General features: G+C 44.5%; 1 protein-coding gene across 1 annotated transcript in view; it reads right to left on the bottom strand.

The window, feature by feature from the left end:
• Positions 1 to 1,641: 1,641 nt before the first annotated feature.
• The window catches only part of zeb1a (zinc finger E-box binding homeobox 1a), a 46,041-nt gene continuing 24,306 nt past the window's right edge, over positions 1,642 to 23,376 (bottom strand). Inside the window, exons 2-8 of the mRNA XM_028428205.1 lie at positions 15,031 to 15,210; positions 7,046 to 7,201; positions 6,589 to 6,791; positions 6,187 to 6,313; positions 4,194 to 5,986; positions 3,903 to 4,083; positions 1,642 to 2,933 (exon numbers count right to left, since the gene is read on the bottom strand). Coding sequence (XP_028284006.1) covers positions 2,227 to 2,933; positions 3,903 to 4,083; positions 4,194 to 5,986; positions 6,187 to 6,313; positions 6,589 to 6,791; positions 7,046 to 7,201; positions 15,031 to 15,210 — 3,347 coding nt within the window. The 3' untranslated portion in view covers positions 1,642 to 2,226. The remainder of the gene's footprint in view (positions 2,934 to 3,902; positions 4,084 to 4,193; positions 5,987 to 6,186; positions 6,314 to 6,588; positions 6,792 to 7,045; positions 7,202 to 15,030; positions 15,211 to 23,376) is intronic.

Genomic DNA, 23,376 nt, shown 5'->3' on the forward strand with positions numbered 1-23,376 from the left:
ACGGCGACGACTCATGCTTTTAAAAATCACAGAGTTTAGAATTCAGTAGCTTTATAACGACGCGAAGAGCGGATGCACATGTAACAGTTTCTATTTCTCGCTTCATTCCTTCTTTTTTCGTTTTCTAATTCTTAGCTTAAAACAGAAGTCAAGTTTACAGAATACATGTTTTATCTTTTTAGTATTTTTTCTTTTTCTTTTTTTTTTTTTTAGTTAAAACAAACTTGAGCTCCCAGAACCACAATTTGGGATTTTTTTGTGTTTGTCTCGAGATTATTTTTCATACTAAAATATATTACTGTATCAATTCAAACTACAGTAATGTACACTACAATGTGTAATAAATAACCATAAAAGAAAATATAAAAATAAGACACATAAATATAAAAAAGTCTTCTAAAAACTAAACAGGTATATTTAATCTGTGAAAAGGGTTCTAATACTGCCATTGATGACAAAAACATACAGAGGACACACACAAAAAAACAACAAAAAACTATAAACACTGTTCGGTGAAACCAAGTCCAAACGCTTCAACAGAGACCACATTCACTAACGCTTGTGACCTGAAGTGCGGGACAGCTTGCCACAATTTCTTTTGTTTTGATTAACAAGTGCACAGGAGACTTCCTCTAATGTGTCGTTTTGTTTTTCCTCCTCCTTCCTGAGCCGACCTGGTGGAGCACAGTTCAGAGTTCAGACACTCCCCGCACGAGGAGGGATGTAAACATTTTCAAAAAATGGGCGCATTACTCAGGGGAAACACTGATTATCTCAAAGGTAAAAGGCATTTTAAATCCACAGGAAAGCTCAGTCTGGACTGTGCACATTTCAATTACTACACTTTGGATGCCTCTGTCGAGCTTCTTCACCTCCTATGTGAGGATGTGCAGTTTAAATCTGTAAACCTAACCTTTTTTTAGGGTTTAATACAGTTTGGTAAACCTGTAATGACCCCAGACCGGGCCCATGTTAACTGTGGTTAATTTTCTGGCACCCCAATAATAACTGTTTCTTCATCTTCATTAAAAAAAAAAAAGGCCTCGGATGTTTAAATTTCACAGGAAGCCCGTCTCATTTGTTGTGACACATCTGCTGTTCTGTGCAAGTCAACAAACATTAGTCAACGTGGGTCTTATGTCAGTAACAAAGGGACATAATACTGGCTACATGTGTGAAGAGGAAATCATAATAACACTGTTCAATGGCACTTTTAACAGCACACAGGTCTTGCATAAGGCTGGAGGCATTGGGGTGGAGCAGGAAACAGCCCCGATCCTTCACGTACAGTATGACTTCATACATAAGCTGATAATACTGAAACACTGACTGACGACTGAAAGTCAACCAAAAATAAGGAGAAGCTTGGTAAGAGCAGGCGCAGGCGTTTCAGAGCCGCGGCTGAGCCGGCGAAGAGGAGGAGGAGGAGGAGGAAGAGGAGGAGTCTGTGACTCCACCCCCCCACCCCCACCCTCTGCAGGCTGTGCTGGGCGGTGAAACAGACGCGCCTGATGCTGGCTTTGAGGTCGTAACTCTACCTTCCCTGATAGGACAAATTTGGTTATGGCGTACAGAAGCCGCGTTCTCATCCCTCCCCCCGTCCCGTCCCGTCCACAAACCCCCCCTCCCCCCAAGAATACTTTGTTTTCCTTAAGGCTAACAGTCAAACTGAAAACAAAAGCAATGCTAGCTAGCAAAGACTAACACTAACACAGACAACATCTGGCTAGCTAGTGTACATATATAACACTGAAGGGCATACGATGCATGAGGCATGTATCCATAGGTAAACCAGGAATACTGTAGTGCAGAGGTTTTTGTTCGTAGAACTCAATAAAATACTGATTTAGGAAACTTCATTGGCAATAAAAAGGTATAGAAATCTTTCTCATCTTTACAGGTTAAAACAGGATTAGTAACACTGACTGACAGAAAATAAACAAAACCACCTGGGATGTCTCAGTAACAAGTCTAACAAGCTGATGGGTGAGTTCTACTTTAAAATCTGTACTTCTATAAACAACTTGAAACACTGATATTTCTTTTTCACAAATAAAAAGTCTGTTTTTTCTTGTTTTGTTTTTTTTCTTTTTTCAAGTTCAGGCACACCTGGGATTTTGTACACAGTAGTGGACCGTTAAGATCAGGCAACTGCCGTGACTTTCTTCTGATGGCAAGATGCGTCCAATGAGCGACACATTTGAACCGTCCTGAAGAACCTTCTCTTCATTTGGTGTCTGTCTCCTCCTCTTCCTCCTTCTCCTCCTCCTCTGTTGGTTCGGTGCACTCCGACTCCTCCCTGATGCTTTTGTCTGTATTTGCTTCACAGTCTGCGTCCGCACTTGCGGGTTCCTTCTCCTCTTGGTTTTTTTCCTCCGCCTCGGCCTCTTCTAAGTGATCGTCCCCCAGCTCTACTTCAACCACATCACACACAAACTCCTCCACCTTCTCGCTTTCAGTCTCTTCCTCCTCTCCCTCCTCCTCCTCCTCCTCCTCCTCATCATCATCATCATCAAAGTTACCCTCGTAGATCTCACACTCGCCGTCGTCCACCTGCACCACCCGGATGTCATCCATGCAAATGGCCTCATCTTCGTCGTCGACCTCTTCCTCGCTCTCCCTCTCGTCTGAGTCCAGTTGAGAAGGCGGAGTTGTCGTCCGGCTGTCAGACTGCGGCCCGGCGCCGGGGCTGCCGAGCTCCGACTGAGCCCGGCGCTGCCCTCCGGGACTGGGGCTCAGGTTGGTGCCGTCCTTCTTGCAGTAGGAGTAGCGGTGGTTCATGTGCTGGGAGTACGAGCCTGAGTGGGAGAAACGCTTCCCGCACTTGTCGCACTGGTAGGGCTTCTCACCGGAGTGCAGCCGCGAGTGCTCGATCAGGTGGTGCTTGTGTTTGAAAGCCTTCTTGCAGACGTTGCACTCGTGAGGCCGCTTTCCTGCAGACGAAACGACAAAGAGTCAGAGACGAGCATGTGCTGCTTTTTCCAACAGAGTAAACTCAAACTGTTAACATACACTAAATGGACAAAGGTCTGGGCAGCCTATGTGTCTGCTGTCTGTCTCTAACATGTAACATTCATGAACTCCTTTGCAGGGTGATGAGGTCAGGACAGTCAAGTTCTTCCACCAATAAATCTTCATGAAATGTTCTAAAGTTGTAAGAACAGACCGGCTTAATCTGCTCATGCTGTCCATTTACTTTTGGTCACATAGTGTGAAGTTATTACTGCAGAAGCTTTGTCTCCCCCTTCTGGAAAAGGGAGTAAGTGCAGAAGACTTTCTGTATTTTGGTTGTGTGCACAAACCTGCAGATACACAAAAAATGTTCAAAATAAAATTACCATGAGCTAAGTGTCAGGTATGGCATGAGGGATGTTGGTTTGTTGCTGTATTAATCAATCAAGAGGTAAAGGAACGTGTTTTTAATAACACCGGACCAATTAGCTGCTGACTGAACATCCCCTGAAGGATAATCACTTAACAAAGCTCATATGTTACCAGTGCACAGCCAGCGGATTTGTGAGTATGGCTTGAGTTCAGATTTATGATGTCATGGCCGAAGCAACACACACACACACACACACACCTGTGCACAGTAGTGCAGTGTACAGATAACTGCTAACAGACGTTAATAAAACCACATTCCACGGTGACACTTGCTGGAGCTTCAGGGAGAATATATTTTTAATTCACCACAACAGCCACGTCTCTATAAATACTGATAACTGTTTCCGAGCTGGCCGTTTACAGGCCAGGTGTCTCATAAATGTTACTGAGCACAGAATATTTAAAGAGAGATGATGTCACATGTGAAATCGCAGCCTTGCAGAGTAGAGCTACCTTTAAGCAGAAACAGAAACGCGACTGATTTTTTTATATTATTCTTCCCAGCGTGTCAGGCATACCTGTGTGTTCATATTTGTGCCTGAGCAGGGAGCTGCCCTTTTGGAAGACCTTGGAGCAAAGATCACAGGGGTAGACGCCGTTTTCTAGCCGCCGCTTCTTAATGAGCGTGGCTGAATCTGAGTCGTTCTGCTCCTCTGCTGTGGAGACGCCATCGGAGTTGCTCTCTGGACGCTTCTCCGGCTGGAAACGGAAGAAGAACTCATTTCATGTGCAGGAATATTTAGTCAGAGAGTCCTAACAGGTCATGTTAATGTGAAAAGCTCTTTATATGATCATTCAACACCACCAACCTTATGGCCGTTGAGCACGACGGTCTTGGCTCCAGTGGCGTTGCCGGCCGTAGTGGCATAGGTGTAGGTGAGCTGAGGGATGAGGATGGTGCGCTTTGTTGTGGTGTTGATGGCACTGAGGCAGCCCACCGTGCCCACCGTTCCCTGACCAGCAATGGCCACCAAGGTGGGCAGCTGCGTGGCAGTGACGATGTTGACAGGTCTTCCGGTCTGAGGCGTGGTGACGTAGATGGTTCGGCTCCCGAGCTGCTCCTTTCTCAAGCAGGTCAGGTTCAGGGGCTGCTCCTGCTGCTTGGCAGGCGGCGCGGCTGCTTTGTTTTCCAATGCGGCTGTGATATGTTTAGGGAGAGAGAGGTCCAGGGGCTCTGCCTGTGAGTCCGGGGCTTCTGGGTCTTCGGGCTCACTTTTAATGATGACAAGGTCCCCGTTAATGAGGCTGAGTGCTGTGGAGTCTGACGGGGAGGCGCTGCCAGAGTCTAACGAGGCGTTGTTGGATGCTTCCTGTGTGGTTTCTTCTTCTTGTTCATTCTGATTTAAAGTGTCTTCTGAGCTGGAATTTGTGGTTTCAGTCTTTCTGAAAACGTCTGCAGAGTCGCTCTTTTTCCCGTTTTTCATCTTGATGAACCACTTCCTGACCACCTCCACTGGAATACTGACAGACTCGGAGATCTTTTTCAGCTCCTCCTCGCTGGGGTTGGCGTTTGAGGCAAAGTAGGTCTTGAGGAGTGAAAGGAGGTCGTCCACGGGCGGCTCATCCAGCGTCACCCCCGCCTCGCTTAGCAGAGCAGCGAATGATGGGTCAAGAGCCGCCGAATCGACGGCCTCGCCATTAGCTGCTTTGCGGTGTTGGAGGAGATGCAGCGCCTCCAGGTTGTCGGGACAGTCGTCGCATAGTAAACACGTACTGGTGCTGCTGGATTTTGGCATCTGAGCTGATTCTGAAGTTGCTGTTTGTGTTTGTGTGGCTGCCTCTGTCTCCATGTCTTCGATAGCCACTGACTCTGGTTCTGTCTTGACGATGGTGAGGTCAGCCACCTCTGGGGTTTGGGGTTTATCAGTTTTGGTTGGGGTGGGGGCTGCAGCAGCTGTGGCGGCGACAGCGGGAGGGGGGTTATTTTTGATAACAAGCGGTGCAGGCTGGGTCGTGGCGGTGGTGCCAGCTGCTGGGCTGATGCTATAGTTGATGATGATCTTCGTGGTGCCGTCGTGGTCCACAAAGGCCGGAAGGCTGATGATCTGCTGCTGCGGCTGCTGCACTACGATTCCCTGCTTCCCTGGTGCCACCACGCCGTTGGCTGAACCCAGCACCTGCCTGAGGACGTTTCCGTCCATGGCCACTTTAAGCACATTCTGCAAGTCATTTAGATTTATACTGATAGGCGACATCAGGCCGACCGTCGGTACGACCATTGCCACGCCCTGAGGCAGCGCCGCGGCCGGAGCCGCAGCTGGCTGCGCCGCCCCACCGTTCACTACTCCGTTGCTGCCAGCAGAGGTCGCCGGTGTTGCCATCACAGGCTTGCACTCGTATTCCACAGGTTCGGATTTGATCTGAGTGACGGGCAGCTGCTCCTGGAGGGGTTTGCTTTCAGTCTTCTCTTTAAGAATCACACGCGCCGGAGCAATGACAACAGGTCTGGTCTGCGGGGTCGGCGGCGGGGACTTCACCGTCGTCCGAGCGACGCCGTTGGGGGGTGCTGCGCCCACACACTTCTTGCTACTGATGTGGGAGCTGTAAGAGCCTGAGTGGGAGAATCGCTTCTTGCAGTTTGAGCATTCATATGGTTTCTCACCTAAAAGAGCGGAAAGAGAAAAAAAAGAATCAGAGAAAAGTTCCAAAAACACACAAATCCAATGTTCACACACAAACTAGGAAGAAAAGCTCAAATTAGCTGGTGAAGAATGTAGACTGAAACAAAAACAGTGCTCACAGATACCTGCCTGGACTTTGGAACAGCAGCTCAGAGTGTGTGTGTGTGTGTGAATAGCTCACCGCTGTGAATGCGCAGGTGCTCCTTCAGGTGGTGTTTGTATTTGAAGGCCTTGGAACATTCCGTACACTTAAACTTGCGGGTTCCACCTGTTCCTCCTGATCCTGCTGTCAGCTGGGAAACGTGGCGCTGCAACACAAAAGAGCGTGTGTCTGTAGAGTCTGCAGCCTTACACAAGTCAGTATGTTCCCTGTAGTAGCATAAACTACAATGTTCTTTGAGAGGAATATTTCACAAGAATAATGAGTAAAAAAGTACAACCGAGAAAATCTGCAAAACAAAACTTCACTGTCCATTTTGAATGTGTCTGATAAAATCATTAGTTTGGACGTTTTCAGAGCAGTTTGGCGTGCTGTGCCTCGGTGTGCTGTGTAAGCTGACACCCTGTGGCCCGGAGGTGTTACCTGCTCCCTGTTGCCTCTGTGGTGGCTCATGTGCCTCTCCAGCTGCGAGCGGTAGGTGAAGGTGTAGCTGCAGTGCGAGCAGCTGTAGTTATCCTCGCTGGTCTCGTGGCGGTACTTGATGTGTTCCTTTAGCGAGGCGTTGCGTTTGTAGCCCCTGGAGCAGTAGGGGCAAGTGTGCAGCTGTGAGAAGGAGTCGGGCGTGCCTGTGGTGGAGAGAGCAGGGAGAGTGAGGCTGTGCTGGATGGTGCTGAAATTCTGCCATCGTTCATCTGCCTCTAAACTCATCTGAAGTGTTTGCTAAAAAGTCATACTTCGCTTTGCCAAATCTGAGGATCCGGAAGCTTTTTGACCAGCCAGACTACGACTGATTTATGTGTGATTATGTGTTTGTGTTGTGTTGTGTGTAAAAATGTGTGAACTATGAGGCGACCTCATTGTAACAGCACTGGTGTGTTACCGTTCTCATCTGCGCCTCCTGTCTCCACAGGACTCTGCTCATCTTCGGGAGCTTCAGGATAGATGATGGCTGTGTCTCCCTGCTGGAGAATCTCCTCCACTAGAGTGTCCTTCACCACCTCGTCTTCCTCTTCTTCTGACACACACTCCTCCTTCACTGAAACACACAGACACACAAAGTTTAGATTCTTTGAGCAGCAGAAAAGGTAATAATAATGAATATCCACAATAACTGAACCAGCAGGACCATATGTTGTTTTCTAGGATCACCACTAGAGAGCGCCAGATGACTTGACGTCAAGCAGTAAATAACTTATTAAAACAAGCATTCTATCATGCAGAAAGTCACAACCTGTGGATTAGCATCTGCTTCGAACCTGTGCTTCCTATTTCCTTAATTCTGAACACAGCTTCATCCAGCTCATCTGTCACTGCAGCAGCTGAACTGTGCTGATAAGATCTGTTAGTGATGTCTGAGTTCACGTGGAACAGCTGGTCTGCTGTGCAGCAGACCGTTTGTGTTTCTCCGTGTGCATAATGAGACTTAAAAAGAATAATTACAGCCCGCGGCTTGATGCAAAATGTGGCACAGGAGGAAAAGTGACCCAGACATGTCGGTGTCACACTGACAGTCTGACCAATCCGGCTACTTCTCTCATCCAAAGACAGAAATTAATTTTCCCACCAAAAACCTGTGTTTTTCCAACCTTTGAGTACATAACTGGAAGCGTATATCTAGTCAAATGCATGAAAGTGACTTGTAGGCAGCAACAGGTGCTGTAATTTTGGACTCAGAACATTGAGTCTGATTCATTCGACGTGCCTGTTTTGTTTTGTTTTTCTGCGTTATCAAGATTTAGTATGATGACTTCAGCCACATGCTGTAAAGCACAGGGAAGTAGAAGTAGGGAAAGCAGAAATAAGTAGACGATTACAAACTGTACAGCAAACAGCCTACATTTCCCATGAGCCACTTTAAGTCCTATCACCAATATAACATATAACTCTTGTGACTTTGTCTTAGAAAATGGTTGGAAATTCCTTTAAAGTCAAACTAAGCTTTTAAATCAAGTGATGCTAAAGCTAATGCTACATAGTTGCACTGATATGCTTGTGTAGCTCCATCCTCTTCTTTTAATCTCAGAAGTTTTAATCTTGATCGATAACAACTTCTGTCTGCTGCCTGTTGTAAATAAACGTTCTTATCTGTAGTGTTTGTTGCTCGGTGCTCTAATCAGGATTTCATCACTCCCAGGGGACGACCTGCTGCCGTGATGACTGCTGGCTCGATAAGCTCGGCTGTTGTGTTTTATACTTTAACAACAGTAGAAAAGGAACTGAGGCAGAGAAGCTGCTTCACTTCTGTGTGTATAAAAACACTGATAAGAACGAGCACTGAGGTGAGACTGTGACTGATGTTACCATGGAGATCAGGCATTTTAAACAGAGACGAGGATGATGTAAGCAGCCACGCCTCTTCCTGCTGAGCCGTGTCAGGGACAGGTGCAGCTGTGTGTGTGTGTGTGTGTGTGTCTTCATAAAGAGGAGGCGGGCCCAGGCCGAGCCCTGTTAAGCCTCATTTTAAACACACAGGTCTTAGCTTCCCATGATCTCATCCAAAGGCTTTCCAAATCTCTCCTTCCCCCTCTGAGACACGCTCCTCCACCTTTCAGGCTTCCTTCTCCACCTCTCTCTGCTCATTCCTTTGTCTTCTTTTCCTCCTGATCCTCATTTCTACCTTTCTTCTTATCTCTCTGCTTTACTTATATAGCTGAACACTTTGTCGCTTTAAGAGGAAAAAGTGGAAAAAACAAGAGAGGAAGAGAAACAAAAAGCGAGAGCAGCTCTTAAATCTGTCCACACTCAGCCTTCCAAACCTGAGAACATTCCCTGTGTTGGCTCTTCTGCTTTTTTACCATTCAAAAAAAAAAATAAAACAGAGCGTTGGCTTTGCTGTCAACAAAGAATGTATCTCATCAAACACTGAAGAAACATTAAGATGTATATATACACACATTTTTACATGAGTGACTGACTTCCTGTGTGTTTGATTAACAGGCAGCATTCATCACCTGCAGCGTGGCTTTCAGCTGAGAAACGCGTCAGTGTAAAACTCTAGACTTGTTATTCCGGGTGTATAAATAACAGCGGTTAAGATGAAAGGTTTGAAAATGTGAGCCTGCAGACTGAAGACCATACACTGACATCAGTGCAGGTCTAAGCGTTTAGACTTTGTGCGTGGCATGTTTGCATCACTGCCAATCAGATATAACTGGTGCAGACCTCAGAGTCTTTAATCAACATGACGACATGACACCACAGGTATGGATGCATGTTGCTTTCACATGTCCTGTAAACTGTGACATGCTTCCTCCTCCTCCTCCTCCTCCTCGCTTGCTTCCCTCTCTCTCTCTCTCTCTCTCTCTCTCTCTGCCTCCCTCTCTATTCCTTCCTCCCCCTTCCACCTCTCTCTCTCCATCCCTCCTTCTCCTCCCCCTCGCACTTAATATACCTCTCTGCATATTTTCCCACCACACTCTACAATTACACTTAATGCCTCACAAAAAGCCATGCAGTAATGACGACCAGGACTCCACAACACACACACACACACGGAATATCAGAATGGAATGAAAACAGGAAATCATGTGGTGCACACACACACACACACACTTACGCCCGCAGAGTTATTCACAGGCTCATGCACTCTCTATACGCACACCGCACACTCGTGTACCTTGCCAGAACCTGTCACAGTGAGTCTGTGCTGAATTTATAAGGCAGGATGGATTGGAGCTGCAGTGCGGCCCAGACTGCAGGGGGAGCAGCCCACACTAATCTCTCAGCGGAGGACCGATTCGACACCGGCTGCTCTCCCTGCGTTTTCCTCTCATCTCAGAGAAAGGAGTGCAAGTCAGACAATCCAAAAATATCACGTGAAGCCTTTGAAGGGGTCCCACTGCGGCTCTACGGAGCTGCAACATTTCAGGACTTTTCCATGACTTCCCTCCAACAGCGTCAGAGCTCCTCCACATGCGCTGAAATCTTACTCCTTCCTGGTTTGTTAATGTTTTTCTAAAGGAGTTAGTGGGCTGGTTTCTACTGCAGGTGCAGCTGAAACACAACAGGTATCGCTATGAGTCCACAATTTAACTCACTATTCACTATTAGGACTGTTCAGACTTTGCCTTTAGTATTTCCCAGGAACGATCTGATTATGTGCCTCTGTTAACAGCAAATATATAACATTTGTCGGGTTAAATGCTCTCATTTGAACTCCCAAGTCTTCCCTTTCTCAGTGTAACCATGTAAAGCACCTGACAGGAACGGCCAAGGGTCAAGAACGCTGCATATTTGACATAGCTCAGAAATCTGGACCAAAAAGTCTACAAGCAAAATTGGAAATAAAGAGCAAAGAGTCCAAACAGCATCAACAACGATCAGAGAGAATACAAGTCTAAGAACAAGATAAGAACAACTTCCAAAATATTAATCCATAACATGAACTGACGGGTGGTGAGTTTCCAGGAATAAGGACGACAATAAAAATGCTGCCATGAAAATGAATGAAAAAAAACTTTTATTTAGTGTCATTAATCTTTGATATGTCACTGCCCTGTGTTTCAGCCGAACAAGTTTGTAACATTTTGTGATTAACTGTCAATAAAAGCTGTCAAAACAGCCGTTAAAAACCTTACTGCCCTGTTTAAACATCACACAGTGGTGTGTTTGAATGTGTGGTCACGTGTTTTTACAGCTCTGATTTTTTTGCAGTTAAAGTTAAAATGCATGATTCATATGTTTTTATTCCAGAGGGACATACATGCAGCTTTCATCATATACAAAAAGTAGTCTGGTATTTAAATGGACCTACAACCAATCAGAAAAGGAAGCATGTGACGTAGGCAGAGCGACAATCAGATCAGTATCAACAAAAAACATCCAAACTGGTGTTGACGGGGTGACGATGAAGTTCGGAAAGTTGTGCCAAATAAGTAAAGAAGTAGTGCTAATGTTGAGGTTTACTAAACAACAACAGGCTCAGCGAAGCTTTAAGGGATAATTAATAATATCCAAAGCCTGAGCAGCATCCAGCCTTCAAACACTGAGGAGAGGCTTTCATATAGTATCTGTAGCTGGATACCTAACAGGAGGCAAACGAGGGCGAGACGAGAACCTGGCAGAAAAATACAAAGAAATAAAAAGGGATCACTGACTGTAGAAGAGTGGAGAGAATGCAGAGGAGCGCAGAGAGGGAGAGAAACAAAGCGCCGGAGAGTGAGCAGCACTCGTGAGCGCTGCTCACACCATGTAAGGCTTTATTCAGCAACAATGAAACAAGCCTTGAGAGCAGTATCTCTGAGTGTCACATTCTCTCCGTCTCCATGGTTTTTAGTATTTCCTGCCTGGCTGCAACTAACTGCTGTTGAGATGAAGGCAGATGCTTGCGTAGGCTGAGCTGTTTGTGGGGAATCGAGGATTAGAAGGGCATTGAGAATAGGTGTAAACACGAGCCAATCAACCTGCGCTGCTGAATGCAGACTTGGTTCTGCCTCTGCTTGTTAAATCTCGTAGTTCTTTTGCTGTTTTTGTTTGCATTTTTGAAACATGTGCTAGCGAGGGTAAGCGCTGATCCGGCAAACTTACTTACATCAGGGTTTAAATGTAAGAGTTTTATAAAGAGCTTTTTCATGCTGTGTGGAAGTGAAACGAGAGACGGACGGCCTCCAAAAAGTCTATTTCTGTCTTCGCTTTCTGCAGCTGGTGAAAGTTCTGAAGCTATTAACAGGTTGATAGGGAGGAAGGGCAGCAGGAAGTTGATTGATAAGCAACATGAGGCCCAGCTGTGTTTTAGAAAGCAGATGTGAAGCAACCTGCAGGACTAAACCCGTCCTTCAGTCTTCAAGTAGACGCAGAGCGCAGAGAAACCGTCTACAAAGGCGAACAAGAAGCTGACTCAGCTCCCCACAGCCGGCTCTGTCCCAGCAGTGGTAATGAAGGAACTCATTACAGTGCTATTATTTCTCCAACATCCCAGTCATCACTCCTGTCCTTTAAATAGTAAGTGTGTGCAATTATACAAACTCATGTGTGGACAAAGAGGAGTCACTCTGGGACACAAACCATGTCATCTGTCAAACTTAACATTTATTTCTCTCTCTCTCTCTATTTAACATGTGCTTAAAGAAGTGTAAGCCATGGAAACATCCAATAAATCAGAGAAATTCTGCGTTCTTCGGTGCAACCTGGAAGCCATGTTTCCTTTGAGTAGGCCCTGCACACCTGAGCAGAGAGGTGGTGGCAGGAAAGTAAAGGAGCAAAGATCAGTACGGCAAATAAAACATATCAGAGCAGTCAAAGGAGTGCAACATGGTTCCAAAACAGCTGACAGAAAGTTGAACAAGTTGTTGGATGCATTCAGAGCAGATGAAGTGGGGCAGACTGCTCTCCATGGAAGCACAGACGGTGCAGTGGGAGGCGTGCCTGATTTTTAGAGGAACTTTTTTGCAGATTTGTGCATTTGTGGAGCCTCAGTATAGAGGAATATCCTTCTACAGTTGTCGTACAGATCAGTGTGAAAAACACCTTGAGGTTGTGGAAATGTGAAGTTAAATGTCTAAAGCATGCGGAGCCTTCTGTATTATTTTCCAAGTGATTTTTCTATTAATAATAATTGTTTTTAATTCAATGAAATTGATTTTCTGTTTTCTTTTATATTTTCCTGCAGAATAACTGTGATAATACATAACAGGTATGTTTGACAAATATGTTACAGATATGTTACAAAAATAAGGCTGTAGAACACAGCAGGCCCCAGAAGGTTAAAACAAATAAGTGCCAAATAAAGTTAGGATGGGTCTATTTCACCACTAACACTTTGAAACAAATGTGTTTGAAGGAATACATTTATAAAGATTGGTGCCAATAACAGGTATGGAACATACCTTTGAGTAATACCACTTTTAACCACTAGATGGCTTATTGAGTCAATGAAGCATCTAGTGAGTTTCATAAAAGAAGTGAAAGTAGTATCAGAGCAGCTGTGCAGAAATCACACAGCAGCTAACGTGGATGATGATGCTGGACGACATCTGACTGAAACACAGACTGTTGTTTTCTACAAAGAGCTGCCATCAAAACAGACGAGCTCAGGCACCAAACAGGCAGTGTGGTCATAATAATAATAATATCCACTTCTAAATTATTAAGCATATGTACGTGGCAAAGGATTAAATAATCTACAAAGAGAATGCATTGACAAACATGAAAACATTTCTGACAGTGAGCAGCCAGAGTACAGAGATGACAAGAAGTGATGATGAAGCTCGTCTGTGTTTTATCAGACCAGGATGGAGAGGGGGAGATTTAATTTAGCAGTAAGAGAGAAAGCCTGTGTGAGTGCGAGTCGTAGTTAGATTAACATTTCCAATGTGATGTTGCACATCTATAAGTGAGAGACAGAAAGAGAAGAACATCTGGCTGTGCAGGCGAGCGGGCGTTCCCTGAGGCCGAGAGGAGGATGAACTAATCTGATCAAAGAGAGAGCAGGTACACACCAAACAGTCTCATACTACTGAGCTCTAAATCACCAGCATTATCACCAGATCACTGCACACTACACTGCAAGATGGATCTAACCAAATCTTGGCTGCAGTCAGGCGGTACGATCAGATTTTAGGTGTGTCCTGATACCTGTGAATCCCTGCATGATTCAAGGCAGAAAAACAAACAGTGATGTAAGAGTTCGGCTTAAAGTTTCAGGTACTGCTTGAATTTTTAAATTGTCTGACCACAAACATTCTGCATTCCTCAGTGCAACTAGGAAGCCATGATTGACTTACTTGTCATCATCAATCCTGTGACAAAAATTCAACAACTATCCAGTGTGTCCACAGGCTACAGTTACAAAGAGCAGAGCAGAGACGCCAAGAGAGATAAGAGTAGAACGTAAAACATGATACAGCAATAAAATAATGGCTTGGACTGAGGTGCACGGCTTTGTACTGCAGCGAAAAAATAGCTCACTGGGCAAAAACTACCTGTGCCTCAGAGGGTTAAGAGGTCCTTTTTTACTGGTAGGTTTGGTGCAAGCAGGGATAATCGAGCACATGCTGTCTGTGAAGAACAGCCGCTGGGCAGAGTGCTGTATTGTGAGGGGATGTGTGGGATTTACTAAAGTTTGTTGCTTGTGAGAGCTGGAGATTATACCTGAAAAACTCTGCGTGACCGCCGGCTAGATTATGCACTACCAAAGCGTGACTACTCCTTAGATGTGATTACTTTCCCTCCTTCTCTCTCCTTCTGTGTCACTCTCGGGTCGCCTCACATTTCTCTGTTTGCGTGCTCTTGTTGCTATGAACCTCTCGGCCTTCTGATCGCTTCTCTGTTGATCTGAAAATGTCACACTGCACCGAGCTGTGATTGTGTTCAGCTGACTCACGTCTCACCAGCAGAATGCTTAGTTTGTGGGTTTTTACAGTGCGTGCACCTTGGTTAGCATCGTTCAATTAAGAAGCGAGGACTGAAAAATGCACTGTGGTCGTGCTTAAACTGATGCAGCACATGTGCACAACAGTGCACAGAGAATGTGTTGCTCTGTGTCTGGAGATCATCGGCCTTTACTGCACATTTGTCAGCACAACCCTGGTGGGAAAAACTGTGCAATTAAAAGAGAATAATCTCCCTGAATGACTCCTTCCAATGTGCAGCTGAGTAAAAGTTTAACTTGTTTGGCTGAAGATCTGCATGGAAACAGTGGGTGCACCACCACAGCTCCCAGATGAGTTGTGTTACTGTGTGAATCTGAAAGAGGGCACTGCTGAGAAACAGCCAACCTGCTCTGCTAAACCTCCACAGATTAAGAGATAAGAAGAAGATCCATCCTGATATGTCTAGTCTTAAGACAGACAAATATACATCAGAGCTGCCAAGTCTTCTGCTGATATGAAAACACATGTACTAACACACCCTTTCGCTGCGTCTTACCTCCATTCCAGGAGCCGTTGTGCGGTAATACTGTTTCGGTGTCGTCATGGCTCTCTGGCGCCGTGGTCCCGTCAGCGCTGGCAACCTCTGGCTCCTGCAGGCTGTCCTCCTCCACAATGTGTAGCTTGTCCTCGTCGTCAGAGTCTGAACTGGCCTCCAAGCCATTGTTGAAGTTTGTCACTGCGGAGGAAAAAAGATGGCGGTACTTATAATCTACTTCCTCACAATCCCAGCGCCGTGTTTGCTAATCAGTGTGTGAGTCATTCTGCATTTGAGCTGCATGGAAAACATGCTTTTATGTGTGCCTATCTATGGCAAAACAGCTGAGAGGCCAAAATATCTTGTGCATGGTCACTGCCACGTTGGAAAAAGACGCCATCTTGGAACCAGAGTGTGACATGTAGAGGTTGAGAGGTGAAGCTGCATCTCTGCTCAAACACTTATCTACCTCCACCTCCAAAACAAAAAGCTCGGCTGCTCTGTTAAAGGCGACTCCGCTTCCTCCTTTTATGTCCAATAAAAATGTATTCAATACAAACGTATGAAAAAATGAGCATATGAACACAGATCAGTGGGCTAAAAAACCATCTCTGTAAAAATGTAGCAGCTGTCATGTTGTCCATCTTAATATACAGTCTCTGCTACTGTACACGAGGATCTCAAACTTGAGATTCATTTCTGCCTTCACACACAGACAAAACAGCCAACAGGAAAAATAATCACCTGTTTATCAGCCTCAGAAAGCAAATCTATTTTACACTGTGCTGCAGTCAGAGAGTTTGTCTGTGGGGTACGGCCTCTTAATGGGAGCTCAGTGTGAAAAATGGACCAAGAGGACTAGTGTGAATGAACTAACAGGAAGGAGTGTGAGTGTGTGTGTGTGTGTGTTTAGCTGCATGCAGGAGCATGGAGGTGCAAGTGATGATGAGCCTGATGCTATAATTGCTTTTTTACTGTCAGCATGTGTGCCTGTGTGTGAGTGAAAAATGTATATATGAGTGAACAAAAGTGTGTGTGTGTACGCGCTCCGCAGGGAGGCTGTACATCTTGGCAGAGGTGCTGAAAACACCTAATGAGGAGGAAAGCTCAGGCTGTTTGTTCACAGGTGACAGGTGCACACCCACCACACACACACACACAGAGGTCTCAAACCACAAGGCAAGCTCTGTGTAGATGTGTGCAGTTCAGGTAGCACCGTTAACCGCTCACACCTCTGCACACACACACAGTGCAGACTGAATTACACCCACCTACATACAGCCTGTGACACACGCTGAACACACATAGACTTTTAACAAACACACCACCCTCCAGGAGTGATGTGGAGATGATTCTGTCACTGTTCCAGACAGACGAGCAGAGAATGCAAAGATAAGGGTCGATGGAAGTCTGGATCGATGCGAGAGGCTGGGCGAGGGTGCAGGAAGAGCAGAGTATTATTACTATTTGCAGGAGCACTGATCAGTGATACAAAACAAGCTGAAGGATGACATTAACATAACTTACACTTTCTATCATAGCTATGATCAATTACCACCACAGTGAAGGACCGTTTCTATTGATTACAAAACAACAAACATCTGATTGATAAGTTTGTGCCTCCCTATTCACATGAACTGGCACCTTCAACTGATAACCTCTTCACAAATATAACAGGAAGCCATTTTGACAGCGATGATGTCATTGCTGTTGTGGATCAGTTGCAACTTCTCAAAACTTATCATAGCCTGTTGTGCAAAGCGTTTGGTTACACGGATCATAAGTGTTGACAATAACAAAATGATCTAAATGTGCTCAGGTTATGCTTCCATCAATCAATTTAAATAGATCATTATGATTTAATAAGGCGATCAGTTGAGTGATTCAGCTCTACGGTCAAGATAAACAAACGTAAATATCATTAAAAGCTTGCAACAGACTACTTGACCTCAGCTGCTTCCTTAGAAACTCATCACACTCAGCTGATCATCAATATTTGACTCCCTGGTTACTGCAGTGACCGACTGTAGATTGGGCATGATGCAGATTAATATCTACACTGCATGTCAGCTCAAACACAGCCCATACTGCAGGCAACAAGTTCCTAAAAGTCAACAAGTCTTCCGTCATTCAGACAAAAAACACACACATTATTAACCAGACAGGCTCGTGGCAGTTCCAATAATAGAAAGGTCTCCACTCTGTACAGATAAACAGCTTGTGTCTGCTCCACACACACACACACACACACACACACACACACACACACCAGCGGCTGCCTGTTGCACACTGGTGAGTTAATCTTAACAGTGCTGGCTGGAGGGAAGAGCAACCAGCTGAGCTCCAGAATACTGGAGACGGCACTAAATAAAAGCTCAGGCATCCTACACAATGGTCCATGTGCTACAAAAAATGGAATCAACCTCGGCAGCACAGGGACGGACTGTGGTGTGTTTAATTAAGTAAGACATGTATATGTTTATTTTACTTGTGTGAGGAGACAGTTTCTCTCATGTAACTCTCCACATCATAACGTGGTGTTTTAACAGATGAGTCTCATCCCTACATACATTACACATCCACACGTTTCTGCCAGAACATGACAACTCAAAACCTGAAAAAACAAGCAGCCCTCCTTCGTGTGAAAGCTGAACTCAACATTAGACCTCTCTTCCTCTCTTTTCCCCTCTGGATTTGATTACAGACTGATCAGGTTAGCAGACATGCTGTGTGTGGTTCAATTTCATTAGAGCTCAGGATTTTTCGGAGTATTGAACTCGAGATAGTTACCTCAGGAGAACTACTGGTCTGAGTGAGAACCTAAACACGGTGGGAGCAGCACATCCTGAATACAACTGATCCAGGGGGTTTCTATGCTCTTCTAATGTTTTACATTCTCTTTTTGTGGGGGTGCAGTTAGCATGGCCACAGACAGGGGGCAGCACAGAGCAGGAAAGACAGAAAAGACAATAGGTAAAGTAGAGAGAGCTGCTGTGTAGGAGAGAGAGGGAGAGAGACCTGTCCACATCATCATGACAATGCCTCAAATGAACTGTTAATCCTCCATCTGGAGGAGAGGCCTGCTATAAGAGGAAGAGGGAAGTCTAGACAAAAGCATTCCTCCCTTCCTGCCATCCGTCTCTCTGATTAAGAATCTGTTTCATAACAGCCCCCCTTCATTACTGCTCCCAACTTATGTTGATTTAGGCTTTTTCTTTAGCACCTTTTTCTGCCTAATTATTTACATGCTCTGATTTTTCACCTTTTCTTTTTATCAAGCTTGATATTTAGTCAAAGGAAGCCGAGCATACATCAGTGAATAATAAAAAAAGAGACTTTTCATTGTTAGCAGGATGAAATTTCCCCTCAATCAAAACTAAGGAAGCTTTAACAGAGTCGGAGGATAGAATTTATAATATCCTGTCCTCCAACTTTATTGGCCCTAACCTTTGTTTATGTAGTCCTCGTGAAATTAAAAAACTAAAAAAACTGCAATAAGAGTGAGAAAGCAGTACTAATGGTAAACAAACCTCAGCTCAATAAACATCGCAGGAAATAAAGCAAAACTACACCTCAATACCTACAAACTGCTTTGATACAGCATGTTCCCCTAACACAGCGGCACAGCATCTGATTTCCGCAGCGTTCACATCAGACAGCACATCAGGACACGTGACCGTGGGGAGGAAATCATGTGCTCCCTGACACACCACAACACAACCTCGACTGGACCACATGGCCCGGTATCTGGGTCAAAGGTCAACTGCTTTGCAGTGAGAAAAGAGGGGGGAGGGGGGGAAGCCTGGAATAGACTACTATCAGTCTGCATGTGCCTTATGATGACAGGAAGAGTCTGCAGCTATGTTAGTGGCTCTGTGAGGCTGCACGTAGGTCCAGCATGACCATCGATGATGATGTTTAACAGGTAGAAGATAAACCACAATCTTTGTGTCAGTTAGTAAATATGACCATGCTAACATTTGCTAATTAGCCATAGAGCAGATGACTGGTACAGGACATTACTGCACACTCTTTTCTTCTGACCATGCTGTGAGGACCTTACAGCTCTAGCCATGTTTTATGACGGCAGAGAGAAGAGATCTGTTTTGTTAAAATTCGCCAATGACATATTGACAACTTCATCAAATTGCCAAATTACAGGATACACACATTTTAATCGTCACACACTGAAACCACAAACCTCACAGAGGCGTTATAGAAAGACCATCATCACCACACTGGTGAAATGTGCCCACAGCCATCTGTTGATTTACTTTGTTAGCATGGCTAGAAGCACAAATCAGCCTGACTTGGCACATTTTTAAATTGAATGGTGGAAGACAACAGATAAGTAGTGACTGATTGCCACCAACAATTAAATACAGACATGATGATTAAGTCCTCCAGCTGAGCAAGCACTCACTTCTACTAGACATGAATGAAAAACGACTTTATTTATGATTCGTTCTGACAAAAGAAAGAGCGAAACAGACTGTATGACAAGACTGCAGCTAGGTCGCTTAGTGTGTGTGTGTGTATTGAACCAGTGCAGCTGTGCAGCATGGGATCTCTGCCAAACCCCTAACAGACAATTACCCCACTGTGTGTGAGTGTGTGTGTGTGTGACAGCCAAACAGAAGAGTATAGGCTACATCACTAAAGCTGCCTGTCTGCTACTAGATGTGACCAGACTTTAACATGGTGAGCAGCTGCAGAGAGGGAGAGAGAGAGTCAGCCCACTTAAAGGGACAGTCACATATTTTCTTTCCTCCTGAGGTGGACAAAAATGTTGTGGGATTGTTGCTTTTTTGAGAAAAAAATGCACCTGACAGTGGAAATGTGATTCTTAAGCTCACCCATCCTGTTCAATTTAATCAATTATCGGTTGAATAAAACAAGCTAGATCAGTGCTGACGAGTACATTTATGCCATTTTTAGGATAAAACATTCAATCAAGTTAATAAGAAATAAAAGTTGTTGCATGCCTGGATGTTGTTGACTGTGTCTCTGAGTCATGTTCCAGAGGTGTCTGTTAAAAACGGGCATCATGAGGTAAGACCGGCGCTGCGTCATCCACACAGACAGAGGAGGGGTGTGGTCGCTCATTTCTCTGGCACACCACACCGGGTTTCCATGCCCACCTTGCTTTAATATAACCTCTGGACAAGCACACACTGCAGAACTATAACCACAGCAGCTTCACACACACACACACAGGAAAGCCCCTCTGGTTGCAGCCAGCAATGTAAGCCACAGGCCAGGGTCTCCCCCCTCCTCCACCCTCTAAAGACACGAAGCATCTGCCACGTATGTTGTATGTTCATATATATTTGTGCGTGCATTACAGTGAGAGAGACGACCTTTATGTGTATATGTGTGATTAATAACTGTACGGTCTCTGTAATTTCACTGAAAGCTAACCTGTCCCAGGCATTGTGTATGAGGGAGTGTATGTTTGTGTGTGTGTCCGCAGAGTAATCAGGACTCTCCAGCTGCTTCCTGCTCGGACCAGGTGCTCAGTCAGACCTTTTTCTCTCTCTTTGAAGGGCTGGCTCCTCAGCAATAGGAAGAACTATAGAAAACTCACCAGCCTTCCCAGCCTGAACAAGACCTACGACCTAGAGCACAGAAAGGACTGAGATTTTAAACTGGACTAAGGAGGGACTAGTACTTACATACTTTGCTGAAAGATTTTATATCCTAGAGTACTTCTCCTGTCTTCACGTTTGAATGATGAATACAGACTACTGCCCCTGCTGGTATGGAGAGTGCATGATGTTCCTGCTAGCTGTGCACCGGGGCTGTGAAAAACGCTATATTAAAAACATTTTATTATGTATTTTAAAAATCACTTTATCGAAACTAAAGCTGCAGCTATATGTTGTCAAAGTTTCTTTTATTTTTTTACTGTTACCTGTCTTGGCAGGTTACCAAAACAGTTCCTTTGGCAGTGACTCCCTGACGTACCCATTTCAGGTCTCTGAGTGAATCTAGGTTAATCCCACTGAGATCAAGGATCCTCTTCACAAGCTACACCTTTTAGCACACCGCAATGTCAAGGGTGAACGACTGATTTTAAAAGTTTGCTTCTAAACTGGAAATAAAACTACACAAAATCAAATGCCTACAGAGCTACTGAACGACGTGTGGTGTACCCCAAGGCTCTGTTTTAGATCCTTTTGTTGGTTTATAAAGCTCTTGATGGTCTTGATTCTTCTTATTTATCAGAGTTGATGTTATCTTACAAATGCATTAGACCCCCTTAGGTCCTCTGGTACTGGCCTTAACTATTCCCAAAACCCACATCGATGCATCATTTTGTCACTACGACCGTTGTCTGTAGAACAGCTAACCAGACGACCTGAGGGCAGCAGCTTTATACTTTCATTGCATGTATGTTGCAGTAATTTCTCTCTTTTACGGTTTATCTCGTCTATTTATTGCCTCTGCTTTTTATCTCCTTTTATTATTTTACTATAATGAGAAGGTTCCACAGTCCCAGGAATGCACTTTGTGTTACTTGTATAAAAAGTACTAAAGATTGATTGATTGATTACAATTAATAGCACAATACTGTATAGTGAATATTCAATCACTTATCATTGTGATCTCACATCCTCTGAGCCAAAATAATTACATTCACCTCAGTATATAACTTCTGGAAATTAATTCAAAGGGAAACCCTGAGTATTATATATCACATCTAATAACAGAAGACACACACACACACACTCAGGCAACAGTTTCCTTCTCCAAATAGAGGACATAGCATGAAATCCAATGTCATAGTTAAAAAAGCTTTAAATTCTACTACCATACTCAAACAAAATCAAATTTTAATGTTCACATTAAACACGACCAGAGAAAATACATTCCACCATAAGAAAAAAAAAGTCCTTTAAAAATGATTTATACCCAGTCGGGCTTTTTAATGTTTCCAAAAGGTGAATCTACTCTGGCAGACAGAGGCCTGGAAAGACTCTTACATCATTTTCAAACTTCCCAGACAGTGTGAGGTGACTTACAGGTGGGTGATGTAATTTCCCCAGAACTCACATATACAGTGAAGACTGGACTGTGACTCGTGACGCTACACCTGTGAAGCCCCTGACATCACTGCTGGAGCATGTGTGAGCAGGTGTGTTTACTGTAAGCTCCTGTGTTTTATTTCCAGTGAATCATCTCAAATGTACATTCACTTCACTTCTTGAGTCGATGTTTTTTAGACTGCATTTTTCAGCGGAGGTCAGAGCTGAGAGGGATCAGTTGATCTGCTCAAGGGCACTCATGGTAATAACAAACTCAGAGCTGAAGTGGAAAACAGGTTGTCTGCCAGTGTCACAAACATAACAAAATGTGACTGATGTGAAAAATGGTATTTTGAGTGGTCATATTGTCAATGATATACACACACACACTGGTGCATGCTGAATTTCTGTGTCTGAGTGTGTGTAATGAGTCATGCTCTACAGGGGGTGGCGGTGCACCGTGGTATTACATAACATACTCAGCTCTGATCTCAGCTGCAGCAGTTTGACTGCACCTTCTCTGCACTACATCATCATCCTTCTAATCAAGTGGAGTTCATCAGTGAGTCATATTAGCGCTAATGGGTGATGAGGTATGGATTGAAGCTGCTCTGGGGCAAGAGTTTTATATAAAAATCCTCCAGTCTCATTAGTCTCCTTAAAAGTGGAGGCTTCAAGCCGAAGAGGTCATTTGAAGCGTTCATTTTGCATTCTGTTGTCAGCTCTGGCAATTAATGTGTGAAAAAACAGCTCGATCAAACCTTTAAAGAAAGAAAATCAAACTTGTAGCATTGTTAAAGGGTTCATTGTTTCCTGCAGCTTCATGAATGCAGAACATCATAAAATGATAGGACAGAAAACAGTTAATACTACAGGATAAAAACATGTAACAAGCTGCTTTTGTTATACAAAAGACAGAAACGTGTTGTGCAACTAGCACCTGATTCCCTGGAATCCCAAACAGTGATGAACCTGACTGTGCTCATGATAACCAAGTAGGTTAAGTAGAAATGTTCTTACTTTACCTATGAGTGCGTACGCAAAATCACAGTGGGATTCATGACAACAATTTTGTACTCACCACCTTGAGTAAGTGTGTGAATCAGAATAATTCTGCATTGACAGGCGCATGCTCGCAATTTGGGATTAGCATACTAGCACGGCCCCATTTCTCCATTTAAGCAAGCAGCTTTCCTAGAGTTGATTCATGAATGGAAGAAGCGGTTACACGAGGAGAGAACTAGTAAATGTCACAGATTGTTAGAAGTGATGGCGCCAAAAGGCAAAAAACAAATGAACTTTACAACACAGAAATCAAAACAATTGTGTCCGAGGACAG

This window comes from Parambassis ranga, chromosome 17 (genome assembly GCF_900634625.1).
Source record: "Parambassis ranga chromosome 17, fParRan2.1, whole genome shotgun sequence".
In the NCBI taxonomy this organism is placed as follows: domain Eukaryota; kingdom Metazoa; phylum Chordata; class Actinopteri; family Ambassidae; genus Parambassis; species Parambassis ranga.